At 37.0% G+C, this 18,333-nt stretch overlaps 1 protein-coding gene across 1 annotated transcript in view; it reads right to left on the minus strand.

Annotated features, from left to right (window-relative positions):
• The window catches only part of CPA6 (carboxypeptidase A6), a 270,470-nt gene that overhangs the window by 34,269 nt on the left and 217,868 nt on the right, over positions 1-18,333 (minus strand). The window contains exons 7-8 of the mRNA XM_043879914.1: positions 7,185-7,295; positions 6,604-6,694 (exon numbers count right to left, since the gene is read on the minus strand). Coding sequence (XP_043735849.1) covers positions 6,604-6,694; positions 7,185-7,295 — 202 coding nt within the window. The remainder of the gene's footprint in view (positions 1-6,603; positions 6,695-7,184; positions 7,296-18,333) is intronic.

Raw genomic sequence — 18,333 nt, forward strand, 5'->3', positions numbered from 1 at the left:
TTCTGCATAGCATGTATGACACTTGACTTCGTTTATTGCTATTCTTTAAGTAACTAGCTCAGAAAATAGTAGTTGCATAAATGAATGAATGAATTTAGTCACTCATCTGATAACCTCTGAGATGACAACTATATAAAATATAATTGGTATTTTTTTCTTAGGCTGTGAAATAAAGTCTTTTTTTCTTACAACTTAGAAATACTACTGGCCATCATCAAAAAACGAACAAACAGTAAGCGCTGGAGAGGTTGTGGAGAAAAGGGAACCCTCTTGCATTGTTGGCAGGAATGTAAATTGATACAGCCACTGTGGAGAACAGTACTGAGGTTCCTTAAAAAAGCCAGGAATAAAAATACTACCATCATTAGTATCAGTTATTGCTCTGGTTTAAATATTTGTAGTTCCCCTCCTCCCAAATTCATATGTTGAAATCCTAATGCCCAATGTGATAGTGTTAGGAGGTGAGGCCTTTGGGATGTAATTAGGTTATGAGGGTAGGGCACTCATGTATGGATAGTGACCTTATCAAAGAGAACCCAGAGAACTCTCTAGAGCCTTCCACCAAGTGAGGACAGTGAGAAGCTGTTACCTATGGACCAGGAAGCCCTCATAAACTATGGATCTGCTAGGAACATGATCCTGCGCTTGCCAGCCTTTAGAACTGTGAGAAATAAATGTTTGTTTTTTGTAAGCCACTCCATCTCTGGTACAGTTGACCCTTGAGCAACACAGCTTTTGAATTGCATGGGTTCACTTATAGACAGATTTTTTTCAATAGTAAGTCTAGAGCACTCCATGATCCCTGGCTGGTTGAATCCTCTGAGGCAGAATCTTTGATGTGGAGGAGCCGAAGATAAAGAGGGCAGACTGTATGTTGTACCCAGACATTTAGCTGTGTGAAGGGTTGGCACCCCTAAACCCCTGTTGTTCAAGGGTCAACTGTATTAGGCTATGGCAGCCTGGATAGACTAAGATAGTTATTTGTGGGAGACACTTAATAACTTCTCCTGGACCATTAGGGTTATGTAGTTCTCTAGGATTTTTTATGGCTGGGGAATGCTGCTGTTTTGTGTAATTTGGGGAGTGCTGTTCTAGAAGACAGTGTGAAGGCAAGGTGACTGCCCATGTGCTTCATGTTATTATTCAGTACATCACAGCTTTTCAATTATAAAAAGTGGTAGATAAAAAGAAAATCATTGTTTTCCTATTTCTGCATGTAAGAATAGCATTCAAAAGAGATAGCTTTAGTAATAGAAAAGTTACTTCAAAAGGAGTTTTCATTAAAAATAAGCATATAGACAGAAAAGAAACAGGAATCTGAAAACAAGGGAAAGAACATTAGTGATCCAGAAGGAAGCCAGTAATGCTGTAATAGCTTATGTCATGTTAAAAACAGTAATGAGGACCCAAAAATTCAAAGCGATTAGATATGCATGAAATTTGTGAAAATAAAAAATTACATGACTTATCAAATGCAAATGATAACAGCTGGAGGAGAATGATCAGAGAGATGTAGTTTGTGTCTAGTGAACTCAGAAATCCAATAATGCTGAAGAGCAGCCAGCATAAAGGAACAAGAGTAAGTTGATAAAAACCTTAAAATCCTCACTCATATGCCCAGCATGGGCTTCCCAGGTAGTGCTAGTGGTAAAGAACCTGCTTGCCAATGCTGGAGATGTGAGTTTGATCTCTGGGTCGGGAAGATCCCTTGGAGGAGGGCATGACAACCTACTCCAGTATTCTTTCTGGAGAACCCCTTGGACAGAGGAGCCTGGTGGGCTACAGTCCCTAGGGTTGCAAGGAGTAGGATAATGACTGAAGCAACTTAGCACACATGCCCAGCACAAGACTAGAAGTCTCCCAAAGATTTAGCAGCATGTGAGACTTACCTGCTGAAACAAGTACAATAAAATTACTGGGCTTAAAAATCAGTGGCCCCCCCCCCCCCCAAAAAAAAAAAAAATCAGTGCCAAATGAAAAATCAGGAGGTCAGTGTCCCAGGAATCAAGGGAGTAATTCTGACATGTCCATCATGCCTCACTTCATGCTACTTTCTTCATTGATTTTCAAAGATGAGCTGTTCATAAAAGGTTTCTAAACTTTGTAATGTCATTTTCAAAAGCTTCAACAAAGATATCTAAGCACAATGTTGGAAAATATGTTAAAAAACAAACTAAGATATTGTCATCCACCTTCAAGTTCCTACATATTTACCCATAAGAATGATCAGAGAAATAAAACAATATATCATTTTCTGTACACTGCTGCTGCTGCTGCTAAGTCACTTCAGTTGTTTCCAATTCTGTGTGACCCCATAGACGGCAGCCCACCAGGCTCCCCCGTCCCTGGGAGTCCCCTTCTCCTCCTGCCTTCAATCTTTCCCAGCATCAGGGTCTTTTCAAATGAGTCAGTTCTTTGCATCAGGTGGCCAAAGTCCTTCTAATGAATATTCAGGACTGATTTCCTTTAGGATGGACTGGTTGGATCCCCTTGGAATCCAAGGGACTCTCAGCTGCAGAAATTCTCAGAAGGCCACCCAGTGACCTTCTCTTGTACTTTCATAGGCACTGGCTGGGAACAACCACCAAGTGGAAATTCTCCTTTTCATCTCGGGTGATCTGTCAAAATATTTGCCCCGTCAAAACATACCCCTCTTATTTTGATAGAGTGAGGGAGTGTTGGGAGGAGAAGGGCATATGTGGAGAGATGCATATGTGATTGGGCTCCTGCAAAACGTGGTTTTCTCCATATGACATGTAATTTACAATATTAGGTAATGGAGTCTTCTAAAAAGAGTAGTTATGTTTTAGTAACTACCTAATTTCATCCTAAATGCTAATTAAAATTCTTTGTAACAGTTTTATTGAGCTATAATTACATCCCATAAAATCCACTCTTTTGAAGTATACAGTTAAATGAATTTTAGTACATTCATGATCATCACCACTATCTAATTAAAAAACATTTTCATCATCTCCCCCAAAAAGCCCTTACCCATTATAGTCACTACCCCCTCCCTCTCACCCTTGGCAACCACTTATCTACTGTCTATGGGTTTCTCTATTCTGGACATTTATATATATAAATGGAATCATACAATATTTGTTATTTTGTAACTAGTTTATTTCATGTAGCATTCATGTATGAGTTATTTTATGGACGTGTGTTTTCATTTCTCATGGGTATATACCTAGGAGCAGAATTGCTAGGTCATATGGCTACTCTGTGTTTAACTTTTGAGAAACTATTAAAACATTTTTTCCAAAGTGGCCACATCATTTACATTCCCACCATCAAGGATTGAGTGTTCCAGTTTTTCCATATCCTCACTAATATTTGCTATGCTTTTTTTTTTTATTATAGCCATCCTAAAAAAATGAAGTATATTTGCTTAACAATGTTGTTAGTTTCTGCTATACAACAATGTGAATATATGAATACATATATATATTGCAAGGCTCCTGCTGCTGCTGCTAAGTCGCTTCAGTCGTGTCTGACTCTGTGCGACCCCTAGACGGCAGTCCACAAGGCTCCCCCGTCCCTGGGATTCTCCAGGCAAGAATACTGGAGCGGGTTGCCATTTCCTTCTCCAATGCATGAAAGTGAAAAGTGAAAGTGAAGTCTCTCAGTCGTGTCCGACTCCCAGCGACCCCATGCACTGCAGCCTACCAGGCTCCTCCATCCATGGGATTTTCCAGGCAAGAGTACTGGAGTAGGTTGCCATTGCCTTCTCCGGCAAGGCAGCTATATGTATACATATATTCCTTCCTTCTTGAGCCTCCCTCTCATACTCCCATCCCACCCCTCTAGGTCATCACAGAGCACCAAGCTGAGTTCCCTGTGCTATATGGCAGTTTCCCACTAGTTATCTATTTTACACATCAGTTCAGTTCAGTTGCTCAGTCGTGTCTGACTCTTTGTGACCCCATGAATCGTAGCACTCCAGGCCTCCCTGTCCAACACAAACTCCTGGAGTTTACTCAAACTCATGCGCATCGAGTTGGTGATGCCATCCAGCCATCTCATCCTCTGTCGTCCCCTTCTCCTCCTGCCCCCAGTCCCTCCCAGCATCAGGCTCTTTTCCAACGAGTCAACTCTTCGCATGAGGTGGCCAAAGTATTGGATTTTCAGCTTCAGCATCAGTCCTTCCAATGAACACCCAGGACTGATCTCCTTTAGGAGGGACTGGTTTGATCTCCTTGCAGTCCAAGGGACTCTCAAGAGTCTTCTCCAACACCACAGTTCAAAAGCATCAATTTTTTGGCACTCAGCTTTCTTCACACTCCAACTCTCACACCCATACATGACCACTGGAAAAACCATAGCCTTGACCAGACGGACCTTTGTTGGCAAAGTAATGTCTCTGCTTTTAAATATGCCATCTAGGTTGGTCATAACTTTCCTTCCAAGGAGTAAGCGTCTTTTAATTTCATGGCTGCAGTCACCATCTACAGTGATTTTGGAGCCCAAAAAAATAAAGTCTGACACTGTTTCCACTGTCTCCCCATCTATTTCCCATGAGGTGATGGGACCAGATGCCATGATCTTAGTTTTCTGAATGTTGAGCTTTAAGCCAACTTTTTCACTCTCCTCTTTCACTTTCATCAAGAGGCTTTTCAGTTCCTCTTCACTTTCTGCCATAAGGGTGGTGTCATCTGCATATCTGAGGTTATTGATATTTCTCCCAGCAATCTTGATTCCAGCTTGTGCTTCTATTCCAGCGTTTCTCATGATGTACTCTGCATATAAGTTAAATAAGCAGGGTGACAATATACAGCCTTGACATACTCCTTTTCCTATTTGGAACCAGTCTGTTCCATGTCCAGTTCTAACTGTTGCTTCCTGACCTGCATACAGGTTTCTCAAGAGGCAGGTCAGGTGGTCTGGTATTCCCATCTCTTTCAGAATTTTCCACACAGTCGAAGGCTTTGGCATAGATTGGAGAAAATCACCCAAATCAGTCTGCTAACAATAGTAGAATGAAACCGTGAAAGTGAAGTGAAAGTGTTTAGTCGCTCAGTCAATCGATTCTTTGCAACCCCATGGACTGTAGCCTGCCAGGCTCCTCTGTCCATGGGATTCTCTAGGCAAGAATACTGGATTGGGTTGCCATTTCCTTCTCTAGGGGATCTTCCTGACCCAGGGATCAAACTGTGTCTCCTGCATTGCAGGCAAATTCTTTTCCGTCTGAGCCACCAGGGAAGCCATCTATCTGTGATATTCCAAATCATATTCTTTCTGCTTTACCATATTCTGATTTGCCAGTTCTAGTGGATTAAAGAAGGTTCTGTGGAAGGGGTCTCAAGCACACCCAGTTATCCTGCCTGATGCTGGTGGAGATGGGAGGAGGGGCATCTGGTACCGAACCAAAGCCTCACAGAAGGAAAGCCTGTGATGAGCTTCATTTCTAAGAGACTCTCGTGAGACATACTATTGCACAACGCTCTGGTCTGTATTTTGAGGGCGCTAGGGAAGGACTCTGAGAAAGGGTAGCTCTTTACAACTGCATGTGGCTTACACTTGTTTCCCTCCCCGCTGTTGCCAACTAGGATAACTAGCAAAGTAAACCAGAATATGTCGCTTGCCCCCAAATATGCTTCTTTGACATAAAAATTAATTTGAGTCCAAGGCAATTGAGCAGCAGCATATGTAGGAGAAGTTCTGTTCACCTTCCCCTTTTCTGCCTAAAGACAGGATATAAATTCTCCTACTGGAGACAGACCTTTAGCCCAGAGACAGCACCAGAGGAATCTGCAAACAAACCTTCCTTCTTGAGTTTCCTCTCGTATAATTATTTCCCACAGTTGGCTGCCCTTGGAAACTTAAAATTGTTTTCCTTTGTCCTATTGTTTCTCTACAAGTTTATTGCTTTTTGTTGAAGACTCTGTATAAGTTGGTGTTCTAAGTTGCAACTTGGAGTTACTTTTCATGAGCTTTCTCCTGTGTATCATGTTCAGAGCCCATTAATAAACTGTTTTTCTCTTGTTAATCTCTCTGTTTAAGAGCCCCAGCTGAAAACCCAAGATCGGATGAGGTCAAGTTTTGCCTCTTCTACACTAGCTGTGGCAAATTTTCTGTTTCTCTCTTTTGCTATCTACCTGCTTCTTTATTTTGCCACAAGAGTTTCCTTTCTTAAAATGACATCCTCTCCTTATTTAAAAGGTTACTGTCATGAAACATGGAATGTAGTGGAAATATATTTGCCAAATGAGTGCCCAATCAGTGTATGATTGGCAGGTTGGTAGATTCTAGACAAGGATTTGGCAGCTGTGATCACCATAGACAGATGAAGACAGGATCAGCATTACTCTCAGTGAAAGGATAAATTACGTTGACTAGGTTTATACCACAAGCCACATTTCCTGTTTTAGTTTCTGAATGGCAAATATTCCTGTTTTCTGCTTTTAAGTCTGTGTTTAAATTTTCAATTTTCAGGATGAGGTTGCCAGATTTGAATCCTTTATGAAAATGCTTTCATTTTCTTTTGTGAATTACAGCTACAGTGCATAACATAGGAGGTTTTCACATACACAAAGACATCAATGTTACATCAGAGCCTAATTGATACCTCTGAATCCGGATCCCAATTAGTCCCCAACATACCACACCATTTCACTCTCCAGTTTCGATTGGCATCCACTCCACGGCAGCGAAACCTTGAGTTCCTTGACCTTGTTTTTCTCCAAAATCGATCCTAGATGTAATTAAAAGAAAAGAGGTGCAGAATAAACACTTAAGAGGTTATCCCCATGCATTTTAGTAGTTCTTCAGTGAATGAATCACAACAGTGAGGGGCAGGGGATTTCCTCCAGGAATAAACAAGTCCATGGAATGAGAAGAGGACAAGATGAGCATTGGAGACCCAGGTTCATGCTCCAATTCCTGTCACAGACTTCTCTCTTAGTTTCTCTTGGCCTCATTTCTTCACAGGCACAATTGAATAAGCTGGACTAGATAAGTGATTTTTCATAATTTATTTGGAAGGAGACATCTTTTTTTAAACATGAAATCTTATGCAAAAGACAAACATATATAAACAAAATCAGAAGGTTGATGCTGTGCTGGGGAAGGGAGTGGAAATCTTTCAGAGCTCTGGAAGTACTAGGCTGGCAGCCCACCAAACATCCTTCCTACTTTAGGACAATTTTCCATAGTTTTTTCAGTTGGATAGGCAAGTGACTTACATTGGTCCAGCTAAAATGGTATCCATCAACGTTAAACACAGGCATGATATAGAAATACAGATGATTCAACATTTTTCTCATGGTTGGGTCACTCCTATATGTTAGAAGAGCCTAAAAGACAGAGGTGACATGTTTCTTACAAATCAATCCCAAATAAAAATTTCAAAAAAAATATGAGAAATATTTTATACCTATGGGAAATACTAAATATATTGAGTTGAAAAGTAATAAGTTAATATGAGCTATAATTTGACATCACATGTTCTCTCTTGAGACTTCTGTCTCAAACTACTTCTGATAACATTTTAGCAAGGATGCAAAACAGATTAATTGGGCAGCCTCTTGCAACATTTCAGATCTGGCTAAAGTTTAGGATGGTTAAGAAAGCAGCAATTTAGATATCATTTTGTATTATTAGTTCTTTTTAAGATTCCATTCAGTTGTGGACAAAACAATTTCCTAAATATTTTGATATTCTTACATGATACATCACAACTCAAGATAGTCATATGTGTCACTTAATTGTTTATGTGTAATTGGTAGCAGACTCAAGTTTCAAAACTTACTGCATGGACACTCTGTTCTTTCCTGACTTTTCTACAAAGAGTTTAATGGACAATTATTTATTGTGCCACCTTTATCATGGTTCCTTTAAATCTTGCTTCTGTGTGACTGATGCCAGGCTTGAAGATTCTGTACTATTTGGCCTCAAATAGAAAAGCATTAAATATGCTAAGTCAAATTAAGAATATAAACATTTTGAAATACCCTTCTTATGGAACGGACTTTCTATTTTTATTCATTTATTTATTTTTTGGACTTTTAAAATAAGTCCTTTTTGAAGCATGTTTGTCCATTTATAAAGTACCTTACACAAACATTTGGAATATTTGTAACAATGGCTGCTTTGGGGGAGGGGGCCTGGGGGACAATGTATGGGAAAGAGTACCACCTCTCATTTTATATCCATTTGGATTGTTAGAATTTTACCATATTAAAACAATTCAAAATCAAGTAATTCTTAAATTATATCTTGCTTTGGAAAATTTAATACTTAAAAGTTTCAATTTTCCTTTACATCCAGGTATGTAGAATTTCTGAACCAATCATAAGCAGCATTCTGTAATTATACAGCGAGAATTCTGTTAATAGAGAGCCGCAATCCAATAATGCAATCTATTATGAGAAACTATCACTATATTAGAAATAATACTGAAAATATAGGAATATATTCAAGAACATAAGAAATGAGTTAAATACTATTTTATTAAATATAATTTAAGTACTTATAAACTAATACAAGTTGATAAACATTGTTAATACAATTCTCTTTTGTTCTCCTTTAAGACTCAATAATTTGCTGGCCAAATAACTGTGGTAGAACTTTCCTATGTGCTTGAATTTCTATTAATAGTCCAATGTCTCAAACTAGAGGAAAGTTCCTGGTATTTGATTAGTTATACATACCGTGGAATTTTGTTTTCCTCTAATAAAAGGAGGTCCCCCATAGCTTGGAGGAAGTCTGCTGGTGGGATGGCAGAGACAGTCATATGATTAGCTAACTTTTCTCCCTTAACGTTAGAGGGTTGTGGTTTTCCATGCCACTTTAGAGGGGAAGAAGAGATGGAAGGAAAGGAATTTGGAGCAGCAAGGCAGGAATGTAGGGATAGGAAAAAGTTGTAATTTCTCTCCCTTCTCTCATAGCACTGGGATCCATGGCTCATTCCTCTCAGTCCAAACTGGGGAAGTCTCACCTCTCCCAAGCACAGAAAATGTGTTACATGTTAGCACATTAAGCACTAGACTATGCTGGAGACTTGCATGTGGACCTTCTCATTTTATTCTGCCTTGTCCTCTAATGCAATTGACTGCCATACTTTTGTATTGGAGAAAATATTACTAACTTCCTTTTAAAAACTCACAATATATTTTAAGCAAATAGAAAAAATACAGAGAAGAAATTACATCCACTACATCTTGTATTTATCAAATCTTTTGAAAAGAAAGTCAAGACATTATAGGTACAACTAGAGCTCCCTTTTTTTTTTTTAATCACTCTCAGATCCCATTTGCCTCTCCTCCTTCAGTAAGTATCCTCAATTTGCCATTATCATTTCCATGCATGATTTTCTAATTTAGTACATACATGTGGATTCGTGAACAATATATAGTATGTGCATGCTTTAAAATTTCATGCAAATGAAATCATGATATGCCAATCTTCATTTTGCTTTTCTCTCCAATATTATATTTTGACACTTATTAAGTTGATGGTTTATTCATTTTTAACTATTATATGGAATTCCATTATAGGTAAATGCACACTGTATCTATCCCTTATTTTGTTGATGGATGGTTATGTTGCTTCTGATATTTCAATGTTTCAAGATTGGCAGTGAACGTTCCTAAACATTTTTCCTGGACATATGTGAAAGTTTCTTTATGATATAAATCTGGGAACAACTTGCTGGGTCATGGATTTCTGTGCCTTGCACTTTACTAAATGTTGCCATCTTCTGTCTAAATCAGTAAATATTTTCATTATCAGTAATGAGAATTCCCATTGCTCTACAACTTGCCAACCCTTGGTTTTGTTAAGCTTTCAATGAAAAAAAGTTAATGGGTATGAAAATATGTTTTGTTGTTTTACTTTATATTTCCCTGATTACAATTTATATTGAACAGCATTTATATAATGATAAGCCATTCTAGGAATTGTTCACTCATATTATTGCCTGTTTTTCTATTAAAATCTCATTCTTATATTCTGAATATTAATCTTCATTTGGTTATGTGTGTCATGATCATCTTCCTTTCTTGTGGCTTATTGATTCTTATGTTCATGTCCTTATTGTATATAAGTTTTCAATTTTATTACCATTAAATATATATGCGTTACTTAAGAACCCATCTGTTTTAAGATTATAAAGCTATTACTGTGTATTTTCTTCAAATATCTATTTTAAAGTTTCTTTTAAAAGACCCTAAAACTGCTAGAAATGATTTTTTACATGAGGTTCAGTTGAGATTTATTAATCAATGTTTCCATTATGGAAGGCCAGTGGCTCTCCTGTACTCATTTGGATGAGTTGTCTTTTCCCCAGTGAGTTAGTATGTCACCTCTGTTGAGTATCAAGTTTTCTTTCAAGGGAAGAATTGTTCTAATGCATTTTGGTTTATATCTTTCACCAAAACCACATCATGGTTCACCTAGAATCTGCTGAATCTCATTGAATGTCTCCCACATTCAGTTCCATTTCAAAATTATCTTGTCTCTTATTGACTCTTCTCCATTTATGTTAATTTTGAAACTGAGGTTGAGTACATGACAAATGTTCTGTTCTATGTTAGGTTGATTTTTTTTGCCATTAATTGATATTGAATTTTAACAAATAATCTTTCTTCATATAGTAACATAATCATGTTGTTATGGTCAATTTCAATAAGTAACTTTCTAACATTAAATCACCCCTGTATTTCTGGGATAAGCCCACTAGGTTATGATATACACTGATGTTATGTTGGCTGGATTTAGGTTGCTAATATTTACATCTATATTTTTGAGTGAGATAGACTTACTTTTCTTTCTTGTTTTGGTATCAGAGTTATTACTCTATTATTTAGGGAGTAAACCATCTAGGCCTACAGCAGAAAGGAATTAAATACAAAATAAAGATATAGTAGGGAAGATGTATCTTTAATTTTTGTTTCATTGGTTTCTGCTCTTTATTCTTTCCTTCTTTCATTGACTCTTTTTCTAATTGCTTAAGAGTTGAAAGCTTAGCTTATTAACTTGGGCATCTTTATTCTTTTCCTAACATATTTATTTAAAATTATAAATTCCTCTTCAGTAGTATATTAGCTACATTTTATATGTTTTGGTATTTAATAGTTTTGCTTCCATTCAGTTGTAAATCTTGAAAAATTTAATTGATTTCTTTAAACTATGAGTTATTTGTAAATGTATATTTTAAATCATGTAAATTAACCATCTTTTTTAGGTGAGCTTTTTTAAAGTCATATTTTCATAAATAATTTCTAACAACTGCATTATAGCCAGAGGAGATGATCTATATGATATAGATTCTTTGGTATCTCTTGAACCTTGCTTTTGGCCTAGTATATAGTCAATTTTTTGCAAATGTTTCAATGGTGCTTGAAAACAATATGCATTTTCTAGTCACTGGGTATGTGTTCTATATGTGTTTATTAGATTACACTTATTAATTACACTGTTTTTATCAGCTATATTCTTACTAAAATTTTTGCCTGTGTGCTGTCTTAATCACTGAATTGTGTTTAAAAACTCAATTATTTTATTTTTTAGATTAATTTTTATCAGAGTATACAATGTTATATTAGGCTCTACTGCCCAGCAAAATGAATCAGCCATACATATACATATATCCTGTCCCTCTGGACTTCCTTCCAATTCAGTTCCCCTCAGTACACTAACTAGAGTTCCCTGTGCTCTACAACAAGTCCTCATTAGTTATCTATTTTATACATGGTATCAATAGTGTATATGTGTCAATCCCAGTCTGCTCATTCCTCCCCCTGCCTTTCCCTTGGTAGCCATACATTTGGTCTCTACATCTGTCTTTATTTCTACTTTGCAAATGGGATTGATCATCTATACCATTTTTCTAGATTCCACAGATATGTGCTAATATACAATATTTGTTTTTCTCTTTCTGACTTCTCTCTTCATGACATTCTCTAGGTCTATCCATGTCTCTACAAATGACCAATTATGTTCCTTTTTATGGCTGAGTAATATTCCATAGTATATGTGTACTATATGTTCTTTATCCATTCCTCTGATGATGGACATTTATGTTGCTTCCATGTCCTAGTTATTGTAAGTAATGTTGCAGTGAACATGAGAGCTCGTCTATCTTCTTGAATTATGGTTTTCTTTGGGCATATGCCCAGGAGCGGGATTGCTGGGTCAAATGGTAGTTCTATTTTTATTTTTTTGACAAAACTTCATATTGTTTTCCATAATGACTGCATCAATTTATACTCCCACCAACACTTTTCCCCATGCCCTCTCCTGCATTTATTGTTTGTAGATTTTTTTATTTTGGCCATTCTGACCAGTGTGAGGTGATACCTCATTGTAGTTTTGATTTGCATTTCTCTGATAATTAGTGATGTTGAGAATCTTTTGCTGTGTTTGTTGACCATCTCTATGTCTTTGGAGGAATATATATCTAGATCTTTTGCCCATCTTTCATTTGGGTTGTTTTTTTGATATTGAGTTGCATGAACTGCTTGTATATTTATGAGATTAATCCTTTGTCATTTGCTTTGTTTGCAAATATTTTCTCCCATTCTGAGGGTTGTATTTTCATCTTGTTTATGGTTTCCTTTGCTGTGCAAAAGCTTTTAAATTTAATTAGGTCCCATTCATTAATTTTTGTTTTTATTACTCTAGGAGGTGGGTCAAAAAAGATCTTGCTGTGATTTATGTCAAAAAGTGTTCTGCCTATGTTTTCCTCTATGGGTTTTATAGCATCTGGCCTTAAATTCAAGGCTTTAATCCATTTTGAATTTATTTCTATGTATGGTATTGGGGAGGCATTTCATGTGGCTCAGTGATAAAGAAGTTACCTGCCAAGTAGGAGTTGTGCATGTGATCTTTGGGCTGGGAAGATTCCCTGGAGAAGGAAATGGCAACCCACTCCAACATTCTTGCCTGGGAAATCCCATGGACAGAGGAACCTGGCATGCTACAGTCCATGGGGTCACAAAAGAGTCAGACACGACTGAGGGACTGAAACAGAAAACAACATGGTGGTAGGGAATGTTCTGAGCTCGTTCTCTGACATGTAGCTTTCCAGTTTCCCCAGGACCACTTATTGAAGTCGTTGTGTTTTCTCCCGGGTACACTCTTGCCTCCTTTGTCTTAGATCAGGTGGCCACAGGTGTGTGAGTTTATCTCTGGGCTTTCTATCATGTTGTATTGATCTATATTTCTATTTTTGTGCCAGTACTGTACTCTCTTGACTACTGTAGCTTTGTAGTATAGTCTGAAGTCAGGGAGCCTGATTTCTCCAGCTCCATTTGTCTTAAGACTCATTTGGCTATTTGGAGACTTCTGTGTTTCCATGCAAATTGTAAATTTTTTGGTTTTAGTTCTGTGAAAAATGCCATTGGTTGTTTGATAGGGATTGCATTGAATCTGTAGATAGCTTTGGGTAGTGGTCATTTTTACAATATTCTTCCACTCCAAGAACATGGCCTATTTCTCCATCTGTTCATGTCATCTTTGAATTCTTTCATCTGTGTCTTATAGTTTGCTATGTACAGGTCTTTTGCCTCCTTAGGTAGGTTTATTCCTAGGTATTTTATTATTTTTGTTGCAATGGTAAATGGGATTGTTTCCTGAATTTCTCTTTCTGATCTTTCATTGGCAGTGTATAAGAATGCAAGATTTTTCTGTATATTAATTTTGTGTCCTGATACTTTACTAAATTCATTCATTAGCCCTAGTAGTTTTCTGATGGCATCGTTAGGATTTCCTCCGTATAATATCATGCTATCTGCAAAGATAACGTCTTCTTCTTTCCACTTTGGATTCCTATTATTTATTTTTTCTTTCCTTGTCATGGCAAGAACTTCCAGGACTATGTTGAGTAAAAGTAAGAGTGGAGCTCCTTGCTTGTTGCTGATCTTAGAGCAAATGTTTTCAGCTTTTCACCATTGAGAATAAGGTTTGCTGTGAGTTTGTCATATATGGCTTTTATTTTGCTGGTGTAGGTTCCCTTTAGGCCCACTTTCTGGAGAGCTTTTATCATAAATGCTTGTTGAATTTTGTCAAAAGCTTTTTCTGCTCCTTTGAGATGATCATATGGTTTTTATTCTTTAATTTGTTAATATGGTATAATCAATAATATTGATTGATTTGCATATACTGAATCCTTGCATCCCTGGGATAAATCCCAATTGATCTCAGTGTATGATCTTTTTAACATATTGTTGGATTTGGTTTGCTAGTGTTTTGTTGAGTACTTTTGTGTCTATGTTCATCAGTGATACTGGCCAGTAATTTTCTTTTTTGGTAATTTTGTCTGGTTTTGGTATCAAGGTGATGGTGGCCACATAGAATTGAGTTTGAAATTATTCCACTTCTAAAACCTCATTTTAAAATGATTTATCACTTGTTATTATAACTGTCAAGTGTTTTTATATATTATGAGGCCATTAACATGACTTTGTTTTAAATTTCTTCATTTCCAAATAATGTATTAACTAAGGAAGCTGTTTTCTAGCATTCTTTTCTGGAGTGGATTTAGTATTTGAGATGTGCTGGAACATGTTCTTCCTCTGACAAATAAACAGGGTGTCATTGTTTTGCATATGCTATATTTGTGATTTTTATAACTCTAAGAATTGCAGCCATTCTCCATCTGGTCAGACAAAATGAGAATGATCACAGTGCGATGATTGTTCAGTGCTGAATGGGACAATTCAGAAACCTCTTTCTTCAGTGCTTTAAATAATGCCTGTAGATGGTTTCTTGTATGGTTTAGGTGAAGTTTCTAGGAAAAAAATATGATCATGTGACATTCTATCATACTCTAACATGTTCATACTATCATACTTAAAAGATGATCATGTGACTGTCTATCATACTCTAACATATGATAACCATAAAGAACATGGGGGTGCTTTCCTTCTAACACGTGGGACTCGTTTTAGCAATCAATTCCCACCATCCATACACACAGGAAAGGAGATACCTACTAATCGAGTTCCATCTTGGTTTTCCAGGTTTAATTTCTTGACTACTATTGTTGCTTACAAGGGAGATTTAAGTAGTCATGACCTGAAAGCCAGTCACAAAACCATGTTCCACACGCCTCATTGTGGCAGTCTTTAGGTACTACACTCACCTCCATCAATTCACTTAAAAATACTTTGCTGAGATGGATTTTAAGTTAAAAGGCACAGTTTTGAGTGTAACATTCTGCTAGGAAAGTGATATGTTGGTAAAGGGTTATGGAATTTCTGAACTTAATGAAGAGAGACAAAGAATGAATCTATTTGGTACCTACCAACACTATTTTGGCTTCCGCATAAATAGATGCATGTCATTACCAGAATCAGAATCAGAATTCAGGAAATCAGTCCTGAATATCCATTGGAAGGACTGATGCTGAAGCTGAAGCTCCAATACTTTGGCCTCCTGATGGGAAGAACCGATTCATTGGAAAAGACCCTGACGCTGGGCAAGATGGAAGACAGGAGGAGAAGGGGACAGCAGAGGATGAGATGGTTGGATGGCATCACCGACTTGATGGACATGAGTTTGAGCAAGCTCCGGGAGTTGGTGATGGACAGGGAAGCCTGGCTGCAGTCCGTGGGGTCACAAAAAGTCAGACACAACTGAGTGACGGAACTGAACATATATACCAGAATTCACCAAATAAACTTTAGTTAAATTCATAGAAAAAATTTTGCAATTATGAAGGTCTTTGTGTGGTAAGAGAAGGTTAGGCCCAAGAGTTTCCCCCTTTTCATTGTTTTTGGATTTATTTGATTGGATGTTGCTTTCTTAGAACTCTATGGCAACCTGGAATGTGATACTGTTTTTAGGATCAGTGGTGTTGGCTTTTAAAAAGGCAGTTTTAAATTTTTTTCCATTATTTTTCTTCTAGACTCACTACAGAAGACCTAAAAATAACAAGCACATATTGAGTGAAGTGCATGCTGGGAGAACTAGCTGTTATAACTGAGGTCAAAGGAACAGCACAGTCACCAGTCAAGTTGAAGAAGGTTCTCACCTAGATTGGAGTGGAGTAAAACTATTTATGGTAGAAAAGAGTTGCAGCACCAAAGAGGGTGCATCTTGACACAAAGGAGTTATTTATGATGCAATAATTGGAGAATGAATTAGAGCAGGAGAGAGTTCCCAGGAGATTTTTAAAAAGGGAGCTTAATGTATAATGTATTCAATGTCACACTGTGAGAAGCTCCTTAAATACAATATGGTAACTAAATAATAGCTTGGAAGCAACGTGAACAAAGGCTCTGTGAATGAAGGATGGAGAATTGGAAAATCATATGCAAATCTAGTTATTTTTATACTTAATTAATTTATCCTGAGAACCTCTCAGAGACTGGCCAGTCTAACAGGGCAGGTGACCATTGAAAAATGTTATCTATTAATCAATATTTTCTATTAAGAGATATAGATAAACATTTGAAATAATTTGTATTACCTTAGCTGCATATTCACACTACTTTTTCCTTAAATAAAACCACTTCACAGTTCTAGAAATTTTGTACTGAGATAGCCTAATAGCAATGGTTGGTTGTATTTAATAGAGGCCAGGGCTGACTTGGTGGCATTGTTAAAATATATTATGTAAGAATCATTAACCTACAAAAAGAAAGTATAGGCATCTTCACTTTGCATAGCTCTGATATACACAAATTTCAGAAACCATGGTTTAGTTAAATAATAGCAGTCCTCCAAGTACAGTTCAAATTTGTTACTAGTGCTAGGTCTTAACTCTACAAACCGCTATGTAAATTATAGCTGTGCATCAAGACCTGTGCCAAATTGTGCCACTTGTTTTAAAGTCTGTAGGTGTGTGATTGGCCACTGTGCGTGTGTTTACTCAGTTCACACACAGACAGCAAAGTGTGTAGCTGTGTTTCTCCCTTGTCTTCCGGTGAAAAAACTCATGTGGCATTTTGCAAAAATGGATATGGTAAGAGAGACTTGGCCAACAAGGCTTAAAGTGAAGCAATAATGCAGATAATGCAGAAGGGAAATTTGAATCAAATGTAAATGGAGTTATAGTAGAAATAGCTGGCCACAGGAATATGGACACTGCCTTAGGTAGCCCGAGGAACTAAGTGAAGACAAACTCACTAATAGAAATGAGGGAAATTGTTGTAATGGAAAGGAGGAAGGTGTTCCAGAAAAAAAGACGCTGTCAACATTTCACATTAAAGCAACTCTTGCAGATATTTTTTGATATCGAAAGCACAAGGAAAGGAAAAAAATGCTGGAATCTGATCAAAACTAAGAAAGGAGTATTACAATTTGCCAGAGTGTTAAAAAATGATGCTCACCTCATGTTGTAAGTTTTATAATGAGAAGCACTATCCAAACAACCTGTGATAAAGATTTTTACAAAGAAATAAGACATTTAATTATCAGTATCTTTAATGTTTTAAATTACAATGGAATAAGTGTTTCTCTATTTTTGGTCATTCTCTTACATGCTTACAACAGAGTAAGAAAGTCTTTAATCTTTTGACAAAAATACATAAAGATCATAGGACAAACTTAATTTTCCCCATTAGTTATCAAGATAGATTTTTATGGCTTCAGTTTGCATGGTCACTTCTGCAGTCATACATTTCTGTGCCAGAAAAGTGGAGACTGCCTGTATAAACACTGCCTGTATAAACAGTGCCCAAAGCATTCTCAAATGTTGAATAGTGGAGCATGATGGATGCAATGGCTTCCAGTTTAATTAAAGCGAACAAACATTAATATAGAGCCTGCTATGTATAAGACATTATAAATTGAATTAAAAGGAAGAAAGAGCTTGGTTGGAGGATGCAGAGGATTAAAGAGAAGACTGGGGAGGGCGAGAAGGATAGGAGAATATAAGCAGTTAAAGGTACTAAAAGACTGGCAGAAAAATTAAAATATTGCAATTAAATGGGATGGTAGTGAACAAAATCAGAGAATTTTTACAAATGCAGACCTATGTACTGTTTTTTTATTATACCATTAAGAACAAAGACTTATTTGCTTACTCAACTGAACTTATTAGAAGTTTGGTCTGGAGTTAGTAACCCTCTCAATTACTTATTTATTCCCCAACCTTTGGTATATTTTATACAAAAACTTAAATTCTCTTCCTTAAAAGGTTTATTCTATTTTTAGTGATACATTTCTTAACAAAAACTTTGAGTTTCAGAGCTACATTTGAAGGTTTATATTGGTTTTACCTTTAATTTCCAGTAAGACATAATGAGGGGCTTCCTTCTAATGGTAAAGAACCCGCCTGCCAATTCAGGAGACATAAGAGATACAGATTCCATCCTTGGGTTGGGAAGATCCCCTGGAAAAGGCCATGGCTACCCACTCCAGTATTCTTGCCTGGAGAATCCCATG

Source organism: Cervus elaphus, chromosome 21 (assembly GCF_910594005.1).
Source record: "Cervus elaphus chromosome 21, mCerEla1.1, whole genome shotgun sequence".
NCBI lineage: Eukaryota > Metazoa > Chordata > Mammalia > Artiodactyla > Cervidae > Cervus > Cervus elaphus.